We start from the raw sequence: 22390 nt of genomic DNA, 5'->3' as shown, positions 1-22390 counted from the left end.
CAGTGAGCCAGGAGTGCAGCCAGGGCAGGCAGGGGCCTCTGCGAAGCGGGGGGGATCAGGAAGGGTGGGGGTGGGAAGGGGATGTGTGTGTGTTTGTGTGTGTGATGGTTGATGCTGTGGAGGTGGAAGTGTGAAGGCAGATGGGAGGAATGGCTGGTAAACTGTGTGTGTTTGAGCGTGTGTGTGTGTGAGTGTGTGTGAGCACTTGTTTGTCAGAGTTGTGGTCAGAGGGTAGTGAGGAGGGAGCTCCTGGCTCAGAGTCATGTTGTTGTTGTCCACAGACAGACAGACAGCCATGAGTGAAGAAGTGATGGAGAGCTGTTGCAACAGTCGATCCGTAAAGCCATGCAAGGAGCTGGATGGAGGAGGTTAGTCGGATGAAACTCTCCCACCAAATGGGCCATCATTTGAGATTAATGATGCGAGGTGCCCTGCTGTGCAACTGATGTTGTTAAATGAATGAAAAAAAAAAAAAAAAAAATCAGTGCTTGGGCTGGAGTGTGATCAATGCTGGACCCACAAACAGCAATCTTTCTCAAGTAGGATCGTTGAATGGTGCGTGTCGGCTTGTTAATTAGCAGCGAGGTCGAAAACACTGCAACAGTATGTAGCAGAGGTAGTAGCATGAACAAAACAAACAGATATAGGTATAGTGATGGATTACATCACACATATACACACAAACACATTGACATTTGTGTATGTGAAGTATCAGATTAAAAATGCCTTGAGGACTGTGTGAACTGCACATTCAAAATCAACGCCATCAAAAGGATTTTTTCATCTGGTGACATTGAACCCTTTTAGAGGATGCACTTAAAAAACTGTCGAATAAAAATCTGCCACCACTCAAGATTTAAACGCTCTGTTTGTCCCTCTGTTCACTGTGTTGTTGTGAAAATATTTTTGAGCTGTCTCTGTGTGTTGGATCATTTTGTCAGCGAGCCTCCACCTGGACACTGTGAGCAGCTGGCCTGCTCGTTGACCTGCCTGTGGCCTGAGTTAAGGCGAGGGCATGAAGATGACCGTGGCGATGATGAGGAGGGCTGGGTGTGTCGGTGGAAGTGTGGGAGAGTGTGCACAGTGTAACAGGGGGGAGAAGAGAGGGTCGGGAGGAGGGGTGAGGGAGGGGGCTGCATTCAGGAAGAGGCGGAGAACTTACCTCACACTACAGCCATGCCAGAGGGAGCAGAATACAGAAGAGAGCAGAGGTTAGAGCGCGAGAGGGGAGAAGCAGGAGGAGGGGACTGCTGTCTCGCAGAAAGGTCTGGGGGGGTAGGAGCCCCGGCCTGGGGAGGCAGGGGCCCAAAGCGCAGAGAAGGGAGGAGAGAGAAGAGGCATAAAGATAGTCAGAGGTTAAAGGAGGAAGAAGTGATAGTGGGTGGGAGAGACAGAGAGAGAATGAGGCAGAAAGAGGAATGCAAAGCAGAAGAGTGAAGAGAAATGTAACAAAGATGGAGGGAAAGTGAAAGATAACCACAGGTAGAAGAGAAGACAGAGAGCAAGATATACAGCAGTAATCCATCCGTTGTATGCCAGAATGGGAGGAGGAAAAGGGAAAAAGGGAAAGAGCGAGTTTTGAGGAAGGAAAGGAGGATGTAAGGTAGGATATGATGCGGCACAAGCAGAGGAGGGAGCATGATCAAACACGTCAGTGATATTAAGCAGCAGGGAGGAAAGGCGTGTGGAGCAAAAGAAAAGATTGAGCAGGAGTAGGAGTGAGAGGAAGAATGTGTGAAGGAGTGGAGGAGTGGTGAACAGAGAGAAATAAACAACAGAGCAAAGTGTGAGGATCACGGTCACTCTTTTCAGCAGACACTGTTGAAAACCGTGCGAGAGCGTGGGAGGGAGTGGGACAGGTCACGACCACGTAGACCAGGGACAGCTCAGGTTAGGCATAAATGTGCATGTTTGTGTGTGTGCAACTTTGCATCAGTTGTACATGAAATATCAGAGTGCCTTACGTGGTTGTTGTATGCAGCATTTGAAATGCATTGGGTACACATCTGAATGAACAATCAGCACCCACATCAGAGGGAACATTGCTCTGATACCCACAGCAACATGCAGAGAATGCATTCGAAATGCTTTATGATATTGCCATGTTGAGAATATGCTAGCTGAGTATAGACCATGTTCATGATATCTTCAGTGCCCTGCAGAATCTCCAGCTTTGCCACTTTGATTTGAAAACTGGCTTTGTCATCCACATTGAGTAAATGTCTACTGATCCTGGTTACAGACTAAAATTCACTATAAATGTAAAAAGGGAAAGAAAGAAAGAGAGAAACAATCAGTAAATCAGTGCAGGGTGTCGGCAAGTTCCATCAAAACAAAAGGGAAAATTTGTAAGTTTTTTTTTGTTTCCAGTAGAATGAAATGCAGGACTATTTTTGCACATGAAATGATGTGAAAATGAAAACAACAATAGACCAGTCAGACTAAAGACCTGTCTGACAATGCTGACTTCACAGCAGGACAAAGACACACTGTCATAGATGTGAAGCCACCTTCACAGTTTCTGTCTTGTGTACAGCATGATCTTGGTTCAGCACCCTGTCATGGCTTATAATGGCCACTGAGGGGCAGGTGGGGTCACTGTAAATGCAGCCCAGTCTCCAGAGGAAAATGCTGGCATTGGATGTTTCTGCAAACCACAGATTTGTTACATATCAACGTTTCTAAGGTAGCGTATTTCTGATTATATGAGATAACTTTGTTTTTAGGAGGTAGAGGAGATGGTGGATGGTGTGACACCTAGATGAGACGGCTGACAAGCTGCAGACCACTGTTCGAGACCAACAGGTAATACAATTGGTTGTTCATTAGGAAGACACTGAGGTGTTTCCACCGCCTTCTGCCACCGAACCTGGGTGTTTTTAGCAACACATTGTGTCATCTCCACTGGATGTAGGTGTTTTTATAACGACCTGTCACTGCATTTCTGGTGGCATTTGTGTCATTGAATGTGGGTGTTTTTTTTTAGCAACACATGACAGCGTTGCCACTGGCTTTGGTGCCACCAAACGTGGGTGTTTTAAGTAAAAACATACACCACAGTAGGGTTGGGTCGGTTCTTGGTAATACCAATTTGGTCCGGTATTCCGTCTTGGACCGGGTTTTATTTTTTGAGACCGACTGGACCGCATACTCGGGCAAAACGTGGACTTCGCTCCGCGCACCAATGTCACACAAAAGACTGTTCGGCATGTATTTTTCACATCGCAGGGATTTTTCACGGACATTTTTACACGTAGTCCGCTCCGCTTATAGTAAGCCCGAGTCTGTGAGCACAGGTGTCTGCCTCTTCACCAAGCGCACAGCAAGCAGGAGAGAGAGGGGGGTGGGGCAGGGACTGAGCTAGGAGGTGCGAGTGTGCATGCGCCTCTACTGTAGCCTGGAGTTTGTTTAATAGTAACGGGGGAAGTGGATAATGGTGGACAATTTAGTCTCAAAGAAATCAAGGAATGCGCCACTATAGCAACACTTTGGCTTTGAGCCAGACGAAGGAGGCAACCCTTGTTTGCACTGATTGGGTAAGCTGCAAAATTTATTTGTAAGGAATAAAAGAAACAACTTGTTACTGTCACTCTGTTGTCCTAAGGTCGTTTTTTATTTTAAATGAGTCAATTGCACCCCAAGTGGCAAAAATCTGGTATTATCGACTTGATACGTTTTTTTTACAAAAACCGGGCCGTTTTTTTTTTTTCTCATACCGACCCAACCCTACACCACAGTGTTGTTGAAACGTAATGAATTGATAGTTTCAAAGTATCTGCAAAATAATAATATACAAATGTAACATACGTGGTTAAAACGTACAATGCCGACTTTTATTCTGGCGACAGGGTTGGTAAATTAGTGAATACTGTAAATTATTAATGAATATGTGAATGGGTTCTTCACATCTAAAGAGTGCTTCAGTGCCTACAGAACATTTTATCAATGTTTTAAAGCCTTCAACTGTTTAATGCATCTATACCTATGACCTTTGAATGTTTTAAGTATACTTCTCAGACTTTTTAGACACGTCATTAAGAAATACATACATTCTTGAAGAGTTGTTGTTTGTATGGGAGATGCATGGGTTCTACAAGACACTGAAAATATGATGATCTGACAGCAGGAGTTGATCTGTCGTACACAGAACAGCCATCCACAAACAGAACTCTTTACAGCAAAGCACACTGCAGTCATTTTTCTACTCTGCTTGCCTCACACCAGAAGCCGTGATGAGCATTTTAAACAACTGCTGAGAGGTCGGTTGTAGGTCGTAAGCAGCACACGTGTGGATGTGCTCACAGTATATGTATGTTTGGACTGTATCCCTGTGTTTGTGAGGGGACCGTTTCTACAGGTGAGGCTGAGGCAGAGGTAGAGGCGGGGGCAGATCGGGGCTCTTTTGGGGGCCAGTCTGGGGAGCCGGGGGCCGGCTTGGAATTGGGTACTCACAGAACTACTTCCACATGGTCCAACGCCCACTGGTCATGTCCTGCACCGTCGTGGCGTGGCTGCCACCATCGCAGCATCACCCCTTTAACCCTCGCCTCTCTGGAGACACCATGGGAAACATTGCAGGGTCAGTGAGGGTATGTCAACAGCTATAGTCCCTTCAAACCAGCCTGATGAAGTTTACCACACTGGTTTAAACAGTACCGCTTTCTAATAAGGCACCCTTTAGAAAGGATTCAAAAGTTGACACTGATAGCTTCATTAATGATGAGTAAATCATTTAAAACGCTGTACTGATCAGTTATGAACCATCATAAAGGACAACTGAGGTTGTGAAATAGCTCTGGTTGGTGTTAATCCCCCTACCATGTGACACTTGCATGGTCTATTTAAATTGCTTTTCTTTATATTTATCTTTAAAACTCCTCCAGACGGCTTACCATCTGGAAAACAGCTGCAGTGCAAATCAATTTATTGATGTCTACAAATGCAGATTTGAGGGGAATGTTGTAAAAAATGTATTAACAACCCCCTCCAGTGAAAACAAAAGTTTTTAACCTTGTGCATATGGTGTTTTTTATGCTACAAGACATACAATGAGAAAAATAAGTAGTCAGTGTCATAGCTTAGCATTTTCACCTTGGAACTGCAGTGCAATTCATGGCTGAGGGGGTGGGGCTAATATTCATTGATCCATGCATACTAAATGAGGTAGAGGTTGCAAAGTTACATCCAATCAATCTTAAGGCACGAAGAGATTTTTTTTTTATGGAAAAAAAAAACCTTCTAAATATGTAATTCTGATGAACAGAGATAGGTTTTTAGGGGGTTAGTCAATGACCGGAGAGAAACTTTAATTACTTATTTTCAATTATAACTGCAGATTACCTACTAGCTAATGGTTTATTAGAAAGTGACTCCATTACCATTAACATTTGTAACAATTATAAAGCATTAGTAAATGATTAAGTGACATTAATAGAGCCATTAGTTACACCTTTATAAATGGTGCCTTATTAGAAGATGTTTAATGTGTTAATGTTTGACCTGCGTGTCTCTGTGTATCACTCACAGTGGAATGTTGTAGGAGACTCTCTGGGCCTTTATGAAGTCTTTGGGCTGGTGCTGGGCAATTACGTGCCAGCTGACTCCGTTGTTGACGCTGTACTGCAGCAGCACGGCCCGGTCGACTGTGTCAGCCTGATCGAGAGCTATGTTACAGCTGTCTGTCTGTGCCACGCTGCCAATCTGCAGCACAAACATGATCTTACTGTAGAGAGACAGAGAGGGATGGAAAAGAGAGAAGGTCGAAGAAAGGGAACATTAACGGTTGATACTACAAATCCTGATGTGGAAAGAATTCAGCTAGCTATGAGGTAGGCAGGTGTACGTTTATTTGATTAGTTTATGTACAGTATGTTTTGCTAGTACCTGTACCTGGCTCTAGTGAGGTCGAGCGGTTTGGTAACTGCCTGCCTCATCTTACAGCCATTGAAGTAAAGTGAGTCTCCGTGGGCATGTGGTGAGAGCTGCCCACAGCCACTGCCCACTCCACCACCCTGGATCAACTGCCAGCTCTCCTGAGACACACTGCCTGACTCAAAGTTGTCCTTGATGGAGCTGGGCAGGTCGCTGCTGGAGAGGGAGCAATCGTCACCTGTTGAGGTGAGAGGAAGCAGAGAGGAGGTGATGAAACCGGAGGAAATAAAGTTGATGGTGGGGCTGACATACAACAGTGCAAGGCCATGTTTTCAGCTTCTGTGATGTGTGTGTATTGAAGACGTTTCTTCAGAAAACCTGTCACATTTTGTTCACTTTTGTTGCAAATTTTTACTTTGTTCACTTGCATCATTGTACTTCACAGAGACATGCTACTTAGGAAATTTCCTCTGAACAGTACAGATGAAAAAGAACTGTGTATGTATCTAATAGTTTGAATACAATATGCTGTTTGTGGCCCACCATGGTGTCCCTCATCACAGATGCAGACTACTCCATTTGTGCAGTAGCCGTGGCCGCTGCAGAGCCCCGGACAGGCCTCGCCAATGTAAACATGGTCCACTCCCCAGCTCTGCCGCTCTCCTGTCCCCTCCTTTTGAATCCAGCGGAACTGGGTAGCCCTGGAAATATACAACAATTCACAAAAGGCTTATTCAACTGGCAACAGAGACAACATGCAAACACTTGAAGTGCACTTGAGGAGCACAGTCCTGCACCAAGGCCAAAGGCCCTATCTTATAATGTGAATAAAAATAGAAATAAAAAAGCTGCACCCTTTCAACAAGTTTCATTAATATCAAGCCAAGTTTCTCCATTATCTTAGCAACAAACAGACAAACAAATTGAAAGCGAAATCTAGCAGAAGGATATTTTGTGAGCTCCTACCCTGAGGAGACGTGGTCTGGCAGCTGGACAGTGACCCTGGTCCACGTTGAGCTGTTGACTGGACTGTAGATTGTGGACTCGTGGAACTGGAAGGGAGAGCAGCCCACGTTGTTGACTGAGGAGGGGAGGCACTCTGACTGTACCAGCTGCCACGAGTCAGACCTAAAGGCAGAGAGTAGAATACATTATATGATATAAAAATAAACATTTCAAATAATGTTTAGATGGTAAATAGTAGTATAGAGTCAGGCTATGGTGTAGATCATGTCATGGCACTGCCTGCTCTGAGTGTCAAGTCGGCTTATTAATAATGTCTATTTCCAATATAGCTGGGAAGATGTTCATGCACTGCACTTCATTTTGGATGTTGACTGTTGGAATAGGAAACATACACCATGTGTGAAAGTGTTTTCCTTTATTCCAACCTCTTCTTACCTTGCATCCTTCCTGTACTGCAGCAGGACAGAATGATGGTCTTCACAGGTGTCTGCTTCACAGCCAACAACAATCTGCATCAACAAGAAAGATGTACAGTTAGGGACTAAAGCCTCCTTGTACAGGACAAAGGACAGCCTTTCATATAGCAGGTTTGTTGCACTACTGCACCTTAAACTGTAGAATATATCCAGGTTGCACTATGAGTTCTCGAGTGGCCAGGATGTTGTGTGTCTTGTCTTGGTTCTTGTTTGGCCAGTACAGGTGGAACGAGGGGTTTCCACAGAAGCCAGCTGTGCGCACAGCGTTCGGGTAGAAACTCCAGCTTTCCTCGTGAGAAACGCCCTCTGGTGAAAGGCACAGACATAAAAAGAGAAGAGGAGGAGGAGTCACAGATTTCCAGAGCATGAATTCATTCGTCATGACAGGTGAGCTGTGTTTTCTGGTTACATCAAAACAAACAAACTCACCATCATCAAAGGTGTCAAGCAGAGTGGACGGGTTGATGTCTGACCCTCCCACCAAGATGTTGTCTATGGCCCACTGGGCTCTCTCCAGGCTTGGGGTGGCGAGGCCAGAGGAAATAGTAAATGGCTGCCACCAGCGCAGACGAGTAGCATTTGTCAGAGCTCCTTCTGGGAGGACGATGTAATCTCTTCTCACTGACACATACTTCAGATAGTCCATCTCATGCAGCAGTGTCCAGGACACACCTGAAGAACAGATATGGACAGAATAAAAACATGGAAGAAGAGAAGAAATCATAAACAGATTGATGATGAAATAGAAATAAAAAACACAATGCTCTGTATGCACGCATGTTATTAGTGCACCTCCATCAGTAGAGTAGTCCAGCAGCACTCCCTCTTTACGACAAGTTGGACGGTGGCACATGGTCATGTTGTCTTCACTTCCAATCCGGGCCCAGTACTCCACAAACCTAGCCACAATAACACAGTTCAAAATGCACTTAGAGCAGCACAATATTAAAAGATAAATAGAAAACTTATTGCTGTAGTTGACAGAAGATGAGTACTAACTTTGCCCCACGGAGATCCAGATCTGCAGTGACAGCCTGTCTGGCATCAGCTCCTCCAAAATACAGGGCTGTCCCCTCTACCAACACACCACAGTCTGTACAGGGCCTACCACCCTCCAGCACTTGCCACTGAGGGCCTGCTGTCCCCTCCCAGTCAAAACGCTCCTTCAGAGATGCCTACAGGAAAAAAAAAGACAAGCATATCTTAATCTGGACCATCTTTAACAGCTAAATTCCACTTGCCGATTTTCTTTTATAATCCGAGTTTTTGTTACTGAGTGAGAGCCCGATTCTACCTTCAGGGCAGTGCTGGCGTAGCAGTTTGGTCCAGTGAATCCTGGGTCACAGAGACAGCGCTGATCCAGACAGTCTCCATGTCCCCCGCAGTGGCCGTCACACGCTGGCCCGATGTAAAAGTTTTCCACACCCCACTGGATGTCTGAGTGCTGCTGGAAAAACCTGAACCGCACCGCACTGAGGAGAAGACAAGATAGGTTAGTTAAACAACATGCATCCTATTTACATAATTCATATGACAATGCTTTTAATAATTTATACGACAATAATTCAATGTATCAATAATTTAGGCCTTGATGGTACAATTAAATATGAAACAGTACTGTATGTTTTGTCGAAAGCATGTGAAGGTAGATATAAGGTAGGATCTCACGTGTCAGCCAGGCTGTCGGGCAGTGGATAGACCGCTCTCTTCCAGCCTTCGGCAGGGAAGAAGACTGACGGCTGGGAGACTTGACCTCCACAGCGGGGGTCAGCAGGCAGGCACTGGGGCACCAGGTACTTCCAGGTCACTCCAAAGTCCACTGAATACTGGACATGAAGTTGCCGGTCTGCATGACGCTCCAGCACGCTGCAGCCTACTGCAATCTAAATTAACACACAGATATTAACAAGGTCAAAATCATAGCAAATTCATGGGTCAAAGATGAAATATATTACTGTCATGGAAAAGATGTATTAGACATAGAGAAATTTATGGTGTGTGCATTGGCATGGTTTGGTGTTTTGAGAGACCCCAGAGTCCTTCACAGTTGGCATGCTTTATGTAGGGAGTCTAGTGCCTGAGGTAACAGATAAGACAGGCCCCATGGTACAGTCTGGACCAGACCAACGGTTACACAACATTGTTTTGCATTCTACCAGTGTTTGTGATTATACATGATTCTGTATGACGTGGTATATGCTGTATACGTTTTTGGTGTATCTGTGTTTATGCCTATGAGCTGTGCCAAGATCTACGACTCAACGAGTTATTCTTTCATTCATCAAAGTGAAGTTTGACCTGAAGTACAAATTTTACATATCAAGTTACAGTATGATGAACTTGTTCCACCAATGCAGTGGTTCCCAACTAGTGGGTCACAGGTCCATTCTGAATGGACCGCAAGTGACTTGCGAACATGTTAAGTTTGTGAAAAACACACTTTACTTTTCAAGTACAGTGAATTTCCAGCCCAAACTTTTATTCTAAAGTGCTGTGTGAGTGACTAACAGACAGTTAGCCAACCGAGACAGCAAACTAACTCAATGACATGGCCAAACACAATTATGACACTGAATATATAAAACTTTGTGGACCTTGACCTAATGACAAAGGAGCAATCTGGACTAACAGACATCATGTAACACAAATATGTGTTTATTTTATTATATCTTAAGGCTCATTAGTTACCTTGAACTGCATGACCCAGCCCTTGTCTGGAATAATATCATGTGTGACAGCATACACCTCTCTCCCATCTGCATTGCCACACACCATCACTCCATCAGGGGAGCTGCAGAATCGCTGCACTGAGCAGTCCTCTGAGAACAACCAGTGATCGCTCACTGAGAACAAAGACATGAGGAGAAGCAAAAAGGGCCAAGAAGCTCTGTTTAATAGCGATAAAAACAATATGACATCACTGTAGAGTGTTTGAAGTGGAAACAGAGAGCTTTTTAACTTTTCCTGCTAGCATTTCCAAGTGGTATTACTGTTGGCGCCACTGCTGCAAAGTCAACCGAATTGCTTTCCATTTTCCTCAAAGCCTAGCAACTACAAACAACACAGGATACACTGCATTTTGTTTTCCACAGTAATGTTGGTTGTTTCATCATCCAGCATTTCCGCTACTGAGGATATTTACTGCAAAGAACAAACAATGATAGTCTCTGGTAACAGAGGATAGCTACTGATAGCTACAACAGAAAAAGAAAAGTGCTATCCTTTTCCTATTTTGCAATGGTTGACGCTTTTCCTTTGAACCGAAAAATGAGCCATGATGGTACTCGAAGGCAGAAACAATTGCATAGTGAAAGCGAGGCTTATAGAAGGCCAAAATATATGCTGATTGTGTCATTAATCTGTGCATTGTGCAATCAATATTTACTTCATAATGATAAATTAAAGCAAAACTGGTCTATTTCCACTTTAATTGAGGTACTGATTCAGAAATACCTATGGGTGTTTCCTCCTGCTCGCTTAGCTGCCCTATCCTTCCTGAGGTCCCGTCAGCAGGAGCTCTCTCATGGTTGGGCAGTGCCACCCCTCCAAATGTATCAGATATTTGTGCTCGTGGGTCCGAGCCTGCGATGAGGACATTATCCAGAGCCCAATCACTGTGATCGGCTCCCTCATGCTGTGGCTGCCACCAGCGCACACGCACTCCTTCCTGACGGGCAGCAGGGGGCAGCAGCACATTGACAAACCTGAACACAGACAAAAAGCAGGAGGAAAGTCACAGCTATCCTGCATCTCTCTTCATTTAGTTGCACGCAGGGAGTTATGTGTTCATAATAAAACTCACCCAGGCTTGGTGTACAGATCGTAGAAGATCTCTGTCAGCAGGTGCCAGTTGATCCCTCCATTCAAACTGTACTCCAGGAGCACACCCTGGTTACGGTTGCTAGGTGGGATCATACAGCCGTACATGAAGTAGAACTGGATGAACTCAGCGTTGGTCAGGTTCAGGTCCACTGTCACCAGCTGACGGCTGCAACTCTATGTACGGACACATAAAGAAATGCAGTCTGGGTAAATCAGAGCTCAGCCAGTGTAAGCCTGTGATGGATGGAAGCCTGTTTGTGGGTCTCTCCTTTCATTTCTCTATTTGTCACCCTTCTAAAAACAAATCCAACAGGTTAAAACATGTTTGTTATTTTCTATTACAGCGAGCATTCAGGGAGCCAGCAAAATAAAACTGACTTCACTGAAGTTTGAACTTTCATCAAAGCTGTATTTATCTTGATAAAGCTTAAAGCAGGACCTTTATCGGTTGCTCTTAAGAGGTTTCTCTGGCAGTGTGTCTGTCCACTTTAAGATCAGCCTGTCAATAGGTATCCATTTACAACACTGCTCTAAGTGCCTCGGGAAAACTTAAGCTGACATAAAGTCTGACAGCAACTTACTTCGTGGTCTTTTATTTAACAGACTGATACTTAAAGCAGCATTTTTCAGACACTGTTAGATGTTTCTCTTGTCTAACTATATATTTCTGTCATCTGTTGTTGCTTTAGCAGCCTTTATTGTCTTTCAACCCCTACTTAGCATGAGTGGAAGGTTGATTACATTTATTTCAATATATAAATACATTTATTTGAATTTATCCTCCGTCAAATTCCTGGTTTGAGAGTATCTCAGGATAGAAAATGTTCTAAGAAAGTAAAACACACTCAAACAACGAGGGCTGATGTATATTTACCCCACTGAAGTGCAGTGCAGCTCCAGAGGCCACGGCTCCACACACAGTGCTGAGCTTCCCACCAGTCAGTACGTGCCAGTGGCTGAGTGAGGGAGCGCGACTGAAGCTGTCCTTCAGCTGGGAGGGCAGAGGGACCACGGGCTCATCGCAGTACTCTCCACCCCACTCTGGGTCACACCTGGGGAGGATGGTGGAGTCAGATATAAATAATCAGATTCAAAGACAAGCTGGTCATCAAGTCACTGTAAGTTCAGAAACACATACATACTGTATACTGATACTTAAAAATATAAAGCATTTTTTACACCTTATTGCTCATTAAAAGCAGACATTAACTACTACTACTATTCCAGACATGGACATTAAACACTTTGGTGTATTCATGCATGAGGCTGCCGTTACTTACACACAGGAGCTCTGTTGGCAGCGTCCGTGTCCAGAGCACATATCTGGGCAGCCATCTCCAATGTAGAGGTTATCCAGAGCCCATGTCTGCTGCTTGTCAAAGGGAGCCTGCTGGAACCAGCGGAACCTTGTGGCTGGAGACCTAAAGACATAAATCAACATCACAAATACTTCAGACAGTTTAAGTTGAAATACACAATGGCGAAGAATGAAACTAAATTCTGGCATGGCAATTTCTGATTTTGTATCAGATTGTAATGTTGCCTAACTGTGTTTGAAATGGAGCCGCTTCACCACAGCCACTTATGAGCTTTGTTAGAAAATCAGATCAGAATCATGATATTATAAGCGACACAAGTTTGTCAGTGTGTCTGAGTGAAGTTTAGAGCAGTGCTGACCTGGCATATGATGGGATAGGCAGAGTGATACGGCCCCACTTGTTGTAAGTGTCAGAAACCAGCAGCCTCTGCAGGGTGTACGATGAGCAGTCGGGGCTTGTAGGCAGACAGTCTCTGACCACAGGCTGCCAGGTCAGACCCAGATCCAGAGAATACTCCAACTCTACGGCTGCAAAGAAAGAAGAGAAACACAACTGTCAACATTATGTATCTTCAAGAAACTGCATTAACGACTTTAAACATAAACAGTTTGACAGTCTAAACAGTAAGTTTAGAATGTCAGGACTTGTTTTAACATCTTTATTTAACTGTATTTCACTAATTATGGCTGTTTTAGTGAAAACAACTAATAATTTTGAAATCACAGACATGAGAACTAAACAAAAAAGTTGAATTTACATGTATTTGATGATTATTTCAGTAATTTTTTAAGCAAAAATACAACACATATGCTAATTCCAGCCGCTCAAATGTGAGAATTTGATTCCTTTCTTTATCATTTATAACAGTAAATGACCATGCTCTGGTTCTGCACTGTTGGTTGAATAACTCAAGCGATGAAAATATAATTCACCTTGGGCTATGGGACATTTTAACAGGCATCTTTTGCTATTTTCTGACATTTTACGTACAAGTTAATCAAATACTCGATTGAAAAAAGGAATCAGTAGTTAAAATAATTGTCAGTTGCAGCCCTTTTCATTATTGAATACTATTTACAGTTAATTCATTATTGCTTACAGTAGCAGGAGTTGGTGACAGAGCAGGAAGCTGAGAAGTCAAACTGGATGAAGGCATCTTGACCCAAGCTGATGTCAGTGGTAACAGCATAGCGAGTGTTGGACTTCTCTATGAATGCAAAAGCAGGCCCATCTGAGCCACAAACAGGCATTCGAGTTCCTCCAGGGTGGAGGAGCCATGAGCGTCCGTCAATGGAGGAGAAATCATCTTCCAAAGGTCCCCAGCCACTGGCACTGCCCCCTACTACCACCTGGGGAATAAAAGATACATGTTTGCAAAGTAAATGTGAAGAAGGAAGAGAAAGTGGATTCATCAGAGGGATGAAAAATGAAAGTCTGGTTGGATAACAGCCATGATGTTTCAACGCTTGAATGAAAATGATCATGAGAGTAATAGATGGATTTATGGTTGGATGGATCCTCACTTACTGTACCTGGTCAATGACCCATGGGCTGTAAAAGTGTCCGTTCTCAGAGGGCTGCCACCAGCGGAGGCGAGTGGAAGGAGTGCGGGCACGCAGCGGGATCTCCAGGGCCACCAGGCGAGCCTGATTACTGCTGTTGCTGAACAGAAATTCTTGCAGGAGGCCCCAGGTAAGACCTCCATCCACAGAGAACTGCAGTAACACCGGCTGGGAGCGAGGGTCTGGAGCCGCCTTACCACAGCCAAGACGGAGGAAGAACTGAACAAACCTGCAGGGTGCAGCCATTAACACATGAGGTTATCACCGAAGACTATAAAGTCAACAAGTTATTTTTGATAGCGTATATGTATATGTATTAAGTTAGTTAATGCATGTCTTTGTTTGTGTGTGTGTGGCTGTAGCTATACCTGGCATTTGCCAAGTCCATGTCATTGGTGACCAGCATGCGCAGGCCGTCCTCACTAAAGAACAGGTGGTTCCCGCTCGACATGATACCACACTTTCTGGATGGTTTACCACCGCTCAGTAGTCTGAAACGCTCAGCATCCACAGCTCCTCCTGGAGACATAAGTATGTCCACAAACACACACATAGAAAGCAACAAAACTGTAAACACACAATCATGAATTCATCATATACTGTATAAACAACAACAAAAGGGAAACTGAAGTCCAAATAGGACCTTTTTTTACAGAGCACTAATCAAAGTAAGGTGACAACAAAGTCTTTTGGCATGCAGGAGATTGTCGTCTTAACTCTAGTAAAGTATTTAAAAACAAAAATATTTTAAGGGCATAATAGGTGTGCAAGAATTTAGCCTAAAACTCCAACAGCATGCATCACATTCCATTCCAGTCCACATGATAATTCTCAGTGCATTATTACCACAGACGAAGATTTCTCATAACTCATAACTCTTATACAATAATCCATCAAATGCCCTCAAACACATACATTTTGAATGAACTGCCTACTTCCTAATAGCTTTTTGTGTGCGTCTGTACGTTGGCATACCTTCAAAGTCCTCCTTCAGGAAATCAGGGTTGGGAGTGTCAGGCACGGAGCAGTCAGGTCCAGAGTAGCCAGGGTCACACACACAGTGGCTGCCACCCACACACGCCCCGTGACCATTACACATGTCCTGACACTGTGGGCCGATGTAGACGTTGTCTAATGCCCATGTCGGAGGAGCAGAGCCAGTTGAAAAGAAACCCTGATACCAACGGAACCTCACTGATCTGCAGGTGTGTCAGAATGCACGGATTAGAGAGTGAGACAGACAGATAAACAGATATTATCTTGTTAGCCTTAAAAAAAGATTTATGTCCAGTCCTTACCCACAGAGGCGAAGCTTTCCAAAGTGAATGACCTCTCTCCTCCAGCCCTGAGTTGTACCAGGGAAATAAATGCTGGCAGGGTGGAGCTCTGTGGAGCACAGTGAGGAGGGCTGGGGCCCACCGGCACACAGCGGCACTAAAAGGTGCCATGTGGCGCCAAAGTCCCGTGAGAACTCAAGGCGCACTGGGTGGGCGGAGGAGCTGTCAGCTGTACAGCCCACATTAATCTGCAGAGACATAAATATACATAACATTGGCGAAGATGACGAACCATGATTTATGCTCTGAATGAGTAACTGTTTTGATTGTTACTTTGGAAAAGAAGTCATCAAGGCTGTGTTTGTGTACCTCAAACTGGATGATAGTGTTCTCATTTACGTCAATGTCCCTGGTGGTAATGGAGTGCTCACCAAGCTCGCTGGAGACAAACACCATGGCTGACTCATCCTCCTCCCTGAACCAATCACACACACCAAGATTAATCAAGGGTATTAACAGCTTTTGCATAAAATCCAAAACACTGTTAAGACAGGATCATTGTCAACATGCAAAACTGTTTCCTTACAGTCCAGTCTTCTGGTAGGGGCAGTAGAGGCCAGTGTTCCCACCGGGGAAGAACAGCCAGTTGGACTCATTGGGACCTTCCTCAAAGCTGTCTATCACCACTGGTGGGTTGTGTAAGGAGCTGCCATCAATGATGAGATCATCTATTACCCACACCTCCTCCTTCTTACCTGAAGGGCATAACAGTGTGAAGATTATTACACACTGATTCTACTGGTTCAGGAGGCATGAAGAATGTGGTAAAGAAACAGACAAGACATGTGAGGAGCACAGACTGTGTGAATTTTAGTGTGCAACAACACACAATGTGTCCACTAACCGCTGTTGTAAGGCTGCCAGAGTCTGAAGCGGGTGGCGTTAGTCTGAGCACTGGCTGGCAGCGGCAAGTGGAGGAACAGAGTGTCAGTGGAAGCTGGGAAGTAGAACTCATCCAACATCAGCCAGCTAATCCCTCCATTCACAGAGTACTGCAGCAGCACTGAATGGGAGCGCTCTGGAACACCTGGAAAAGCCCAAAAGAAAAACTACTTTAAAATTATCCTGAGAAAAATGCATTTTAATCAAAACTACAGTTCAATGTAGTCAATGTGTCAATCAATGTGATCCCATCAACTCCTTTAAATTGTGATGCTTGATGTGTGTCCTGATGGTTCTGGTAATCCATGATTTCTGATTGTCGAATGATTTAACTGTCCACATGTGCCGACCTTAACAAGACGCTTGCACGGTCACTTCTCCTGAACACAGGCAGCGCCGCTCTGCAGCCTCCTTTGAATCATGTAACTTTATAGCAGTGATCCAGGATCAGAACAACACCCTACCTACACACTAGTCCTCATTCACTGCAAAACACCCTCCTCTCACCAGAGTTCTCTACTGTGACATCCTGTTGGAAACTGATGTGGCACAGTGGTAGTTCAGTTTATTTCCAACATCTGTACAAGGAGTAGCAGGATGCTAGCTCAGCTGGTGCACCACAGTCCAACATCAGCCACAAAAAGCACCATCAAGACTTGCAAAATAGACATTAGAGGTTAAATTTAGCACAAATTTAGCAGTGCTTGCATCAACAAACATTAATTCCACATCACATGCAGCCGCTTTCTGCCCCGTCTCAAGGCCTGATTAAAAAAAAAATACTGCACTAATGATATTACAGCATAAACACACCCACAAAGTTTTGCAGCTGAGTGCAATTTTCTCTTTCTTTGCATGTGATTACAATTACCCACCCATGTGACAAAGTTATTAATGTTGCCTCTGTGCCAAAAACACAGTGCAGAACACTAGCAGAGAGAAAAAGAAAACTAAAATATTCAATCTGTGAGCTACAGGTCCTGGACAACAACATGCAGAGGCATTCCTCAAAACTAGAGGCAGGGAATTTAAAGTTGACAAAGGGAAAGGGTATCTGGGGTCAGTCAGTGTGCTTCAGTTATCATCAACTCTTTGAAGACGGCGCTAATAATTTCACTGTGACTGCATGCGGCCATAAGTGCTGAGCTTTGCAAATTGGACGGTTTTTGCAATTACGCTTATTTGCATAGCAGGAAATTTTGTGCCAAATGTATGCGTGCATAGAGTTGCAGCCGTTAAATACATGCAATCAGCACAGGATGCTATTTTGTGGGTGTTTTGAGAATGACAAACTTTGTTTTTGTCTCTTTTGTGCAGGTTTAGAGGGAGCAAAATCCTTTTATGAATTTGACTGTGAGTTATGTTTTACCTTTAGTGATGAATTTGAAGGAGAACTGGATGTAGAGAGTGTTGGTGCAGTCCAGATCTCGTGACACTAACATTCGTAGGCCATCCTGCAAACAGATGAGGATTACACTGTTGGTCAGTTATGAAGAGTCAGTCATCTAAACATATCAAGCTGTATCAGTGTGCTTTAATTGTATTATTATTGCTCTGTATGCTCTCTGCATGGTGTTTAGGAGCCCTACCCCTTTGAAGATGAGGGCAGTGCCAGATTTAAGAGGCTCTCCACTCAGAGTTCCTCTCTCTGCTCCGTACACTTCAGGCCACGTCTCCTGCTGCAGGTTCTCATTAAAGTCCTCTCTCAGCACAGATGGCAGTGGGGCCAAAGGCACACAGTGTGCCCCGCCATAACCCTTGTCACACCTGTGTGAGAATGGGAGTAAAAGAAAGGTTAAGTAATATTTACATTTAGGCAGAGGAGCAAAAATGACAGAAGATTAAAACTGATCAGCTGTGCAGAAAATCCTGTTTTACTTACACACAGCGTCCGTTGTCACACAGACCGTGTCCAGAGCACATCCAGGGGCAGCCAGGGGCAAGTAACACGTTATCTAGAGCCCATCCTTCTGCCCCTGGGGTGAAGTGGGTCTGGATCCAACGGAACCGAGTTCTGGGTGAACTAACGAATACAATAGCAAGTTATAAAGAAAAATATTGTCACGACTTAATGCGCTTTCCAAGAAAATACCAATACCGTCTACTTATTTTGGGTATAAAAGTTAAAAAATGCGTACTTAGCAGCACTGGGAAGGTAGACAGTGATCCTCCTCCAGTGTTTGTACTGGGTCGAGGTATAAATGGAACTCTGAGTATAACCAGCGCAGCCAATGGCTGGGGGCACACACTCTGGGGTGATGAGAGACCAGTGATGGCCGCAGTCTGTGGAGTACTCCAGTCGCACGCCATGGGAGAAGGATGTGGACTTACTACAGCCCATACTCAACTCGAACTGCAGAAACGAAGAGCCTGACACCTCGAAGTCCCAGCTCTCTGCATATCTTGGCTTCTCTGCAGACACAGTGTAAAAGCAATGTTTCATTTTCGCATTTACTATAGCCTGATCTTAGTATCCATAATAGGTTACAATGATATATATATATATGTATATATATATATATATATATATATATATATATATATATATATATATTTTTTTTTTTTTTTTTTTTATTAAACAGTGCCTCAACAAGATAACTTTTATGTCTTTTATGTCTGCTCATATTTTAAAATTTGCTTCAATCAAATTTTGTGGCCCCTCCATATCCCTGACAAAATAGGCTAAGGGCTATTATGTATGTTCACTCTAAATTCATGTGCTAATTTCCATGTTGTCAATGCAACATGAAATGATGAGTGTACACCAAAAAACAGTCAATACAAGTCCAAATCCAACTACAGCCTTTAAAATAATAGGTATTGTTGAGGTATGTGTGAAATGTGTGCATGTTTCAGAGTATACCAGAAAAGCCATTGATTCCGACAATCAGTGCTTCGAGTGTTCACACAGGGACATGTGAGCTTTAGGTTTATAAACGTGTTGCCAAATTGATCTGGCTTTGCACGCTTAATGAATGAGCCCTGCTGTAATGCAATATTTGTGCAAAGTAAATCCGCTCACAGCTTGATGCGAGCATAAACAACAGGCAGGATGTTCATTCAGGTTTGCTCTCATTAATAATGCAGGACCCACGGCGCCACAGTAAATGGGTGATTCAATTTCAGCCCTTTGTGTGGGTAATACTGTGATGTCACTGCAGAGTCGTTTATGTGGTTTGTTGTGAATTTATGTGTCCGTTGTTTACTGCATGTGCATAAGCATGTATGTTATATCTGTTTACCTTTTTTTTTTTATCATGCAAAGTCATCTGTTCAGCTGTGTTACAGGAACATCCTGCTTCACATTGATTTGAACACATTTACACTGCAGCTTCACTGAAGCTGTTGAGTGTTAAGTGTCTTACACTGGGGCCACTTTACAGTGATTGTTTAGGGAGTTACTCCTTCATCTTCCATGCAGACACTTTCTGAGCCAGTCTAGGAAGTACAATTGACAGCCCTGCAGTTGTAAGCCCTGTTCTCTAAATACACATGCGCAGCAAAACGTTTGTGTGACTCACTGTCAATGGCCTCAGAGTTGAAGGTTAGTGCTGTGTCCAGAGACAAACAGTCCACAGTCACCTCCCCTCCCTGAATGCGGTACCAGTTGTGCCTCAGAGGTGTTGTGCCATCAAACTTGTCATGGAAACCTGTTCTGGAGCTGTCGTTCATACCAATCAAAACATCATCCAAAGCCCACTGTGCTGAGTGTTTCCCTACAAGGATGGAGAGGGAGAGGTAAACATGAGCATTAAAGCTGTGATTTCAAAAAGATATTGTAAAGGCAGTATCGTGCACCCTTATCATGCACTAACCTTGCTGTGGCTGCCACCACCTAAACACTGTGTAGGGGGTTTTGGCTGCAGGTGGCAGCTCGATGGTCACCACCTGGGGCTCCAGGAAGGAACTAAAGTCCAGTTCCCTTATGAACTGCCACTGGACACCATTGTTGGTAGAGAACTGGACAATGACACCTAGAATCACAGAAAACAGTAGAGTTGATAGTACTTCTAAATGGGAAAAACATTTTTTTTTTTTACAGACAGAGATACAGACCTAAGTAAATTTAGCCAGAAATAAAAACAATACAATATAATGCAGTGGAATCAAACAACAGTCCACAGGCTCTGATTACTACAGATAAGCTGTTTAGGAGGCTGGCAGTGTTTTATCTGACACTGCAGAAACAATCAGACTGAGCCTTCAGCACTGCTGCAGGCTAAAGACCCACATTCTGCTGATGGGTGAACAGAATAAAACAGACAGTACTACACTTTGATTCTCCATTAGAATAAACACGCTGACAATGAGGACCAGATCTGTACCTACACAGCTTTGGCTGAATCACAAGACTGATCAAAGACAAAGAGTGAGAAGGAACAAATGGAGACAAGCCAGTGGTGAACTGATCAGATTAGATGTGGAGCAGCTCTCCACTGCACTGCTGAGGGACAGCCACATGAATGCAGCAGAGGGCCTCAGTGCTGCGTGTGATAATTACCTTCGTTTCGGGAGCGTGGCCTGGTGCAAGTTGGCCCCAAACTCTTGCTGCCGATTCGGATGTAGAACTGAACCAACCTGTATGTAAACAATAACAATTACATTTCAGTTTCACATTGAACAAACAGCTTTAACTGATCTAACAGACAAGAGAATCACAGGTGTGAATTCCACTCACCGTGTGTTGGTAGTGTCTAGAGGCACTGTGCGTGCTTCTCTCCTCCCAGGGCTACTGAAGTAAAGAGCTTTGCCCTCACCGATGATGCCACAGCCGCCTCCAATTTGTCCCCCACTTAGGCTCTGCCAGAGTGGACTCAGCTTCCCCTCAAAGCCCTCCGTAAGTTCTGTGGGACTGGCTACAGATGGGACACAACTGTCCTGCTCCACTATGGGAAAAAATAGGGGCTCATAAGCTATAAAACATAAAGATAGATGAAACATATGATCTTTTTTAATTGTTTTTGGTTTCATCATTGTACCTGTGTATCCCATATCGCAGAAACAGACTCCAGAGATACAATCTCCATGTCCCCCACAGTGGTTTGGACAAGGCTCAGAGATGTAGACTCCGTCTAAGGCGAAAGCTGGGGCATCTCTGTACATGCTGCTCTCCTGGAACCAGCGAAACCTGGTTTTACTGGGAAAATGAGGGGAATGGGATTAGGGAATAACAGAGATACAGCTGACACCTATATTATACCAGTCAACTACTGTAACTGCATATTCTACATCTTAAGAAAACTGATAAAATCACTATTATAACTTAGCAGATCCAATTGCATGCCTGTTACTATAGCTACCTGGCTGCAACATTGCGCGGTATGACCACAGTGACCCTGGTCCATTGTTCATAGTCTCCAGTGTTGTATACAGTGGGTTCTCTGAGCTCACGACCACTGCCCTCACAGACACCTGCCCCTGGGGTTCCTGGGTAACAGCCCTCTCTCACCAGTGCCCATGTACGACCAGCATCATGGGAGTACTGCAGCATGACTGGAGCAGAAGCGCTGAAATCTGACTCACAGCCTATGTTCAACTGGTAGAGAAAACAGTGGAGAGAAATGAAAGAACAATTTAGGTCTGATAAAGTGGTACTGTGTGTCTGTTTCTCAAAATTACACCAATAGAAATAGAATGGATAAAAAGAACACTGAACTGTCTGACTACTTCAACAGATAATGGCGATTGTTGTTGACAACATGCACACAATGGTAGGGCCCTAAAACGAGTCACACTCACTAGTTTGGGAACACAGTTTAGGTCTAATGCCGCCATAAGTGATCAAATGTAATGACATCTTTGCACAGTGAGTAAATGTTTTTAGAACTGGCATTGTTGGGGGTAACGTGTTACAAAGGAGGTACTCAGATTACTTTATTTATGTCACAGGTAACATAACGCATTAGTTCTGCGATTCAAGTAATTAGTTCTTTAATTACATTTTTGAAAAAAGCAGTCTGCTACTTTTAAAGGTCCCATATTATTCTCATATTCAGGTTCATACTTGTGTTTGGGTTTTAAAGAAATCATGTTGACATGCTTAGTGTTCAAAACACCTTATTTTTCATACTGTGTGCTTGAATATAGGCTACCTGTAATCACCAGCAACAGTTTGGGTCTATGTGTGCTTCCTGTCAGCTGATGTCATTCACATC

The 22390-nt window shown here is 44.0% G+C and overlaps 1 protein-coding gene across 6 annotated transcripts in view; it reads right to left on the bottom strand.

Annotated features, from left to right (window-relative positions):
• reln (reelin) overlaps positions 1–22390 on the bottom strand; it is a 226172-nt gene that overhangs the window by 2034 nt on the left and 201748 nt on the right. For 5 of the 6 annotated variants that reach the window (XM_049573803.1, XM_049573801.1, XM_049573800.1 and 2 more), the window contains 36 exons: positions 21536–21771; positions 21215–21372; positions 20914–21121; positions 20737–20813; positions 20051–20209; positions 19757–19951; positions 18374–18647; positions 18118–18258; positions 17825–18002; positions 17605–17689; positions 16198–16380; positions 15880–16048; positions 15663–15768; positions 15315–15541; positions 14992–15215; positions 14385–14535; positions 13987–14245; positions 13554–13803; positions 12813–12981; positions 12416–12556; positions 12010–12187; positions 11116–11309; positions 10767–11017; positions 10002–10156; positions 8982–9196; positions 8608–8785; positions 8313–8488; positions 8106–8212; positions 7743–7985; positions 7444–7619; positions 7273–7346; positions 6838–6999; positions 6415–6572; positions 5884–6109; positions 5525–5722; positions 4453–4551 (listed from right to left, as the gene is read on the bottom strand). In XM_049573803.1, coding sequence (XP_049429760.1) covers positions 4453–4551; positions 5525–5722; positions 5884–6109; positions 6415–6572; positions 6838–6999; positions 7273–7346; positions 7444–7619; positions 7743–7985; positions 8106–8212; positions 8313–8488; positions 8608–8785; positions 8982–9196; positions 10002–10156; positions 10767–11017; positions 11116–11309; positions 12010–12187; positions 12416–12556; positions 12813–12981; positions 13554–13803; positions 13987–14245; positions 14385–14535; positions 14992–15215; positions 15315–15541; positions 15663–15768; positions 15880–16048; positions 16198–16380; positions 17605–17689; positions 17825–18002; positions 18118–18258; positions 18374–18647; positions 19757–19951; positions 20051–20209; positions 20737–20813; positions 20914–21121; positions 21215–21372; positions 21536–21771 — 6380 coding nt within the window. The remainder of the gene's footprint in view (positions 1–4452; positions 4552–5524; positions 5723–5883; positions 6110–6414; positions 6573–6837; positions 7000–7272; positions 7347–7443; positions 7620–7742; positions 7986–8105; positions 8213–8312; positions 8489–8607; positions 8786–8981; positions 9197–10001; positions 10157–10766; positions 11018–11115; positions 11310–12009; positions 12188–12415; positions 12557–12812; positions 12982–13553; positions 13804–13986; positions 14246–14384; positions 14536–14991; positions 15216–15314; positions 15542–15662; positions 15769–15879; positions 16049–16197; positions 16381–17604; positions 17690–17824; positions 18003–18117; positions 18259–18373; positions 18648–19756; positions 19952–20050; positions 20210–20736; positions 20814–20913; positions 21122–21214; positions 21373–21535; positions 21772–22390) is intronic. The other variant, XM_049573799.1, reaches the window with a different exon arrangement.

This window comes from Epinephelus fuscoguttatus, linkage group LG4 (assembly GCF_011397635.1).
Source record: "Epinephelus fuscoguttatus linkage group LG4, E.fuscoguttatus.final_Chr_v1".
NCBI classification, from domain to species: Eukaryota; Metazoa; Chordata; class Actinopteri; order Perciformes; family Serranidae; genus Epinephelus; species Epinephelus fuscoguttatus.
The sequence above is the reverse complement of the archived record's forward strand: the minus strand, read 5'-3'. Positions and strand labels throughout refer to the sequence as shown.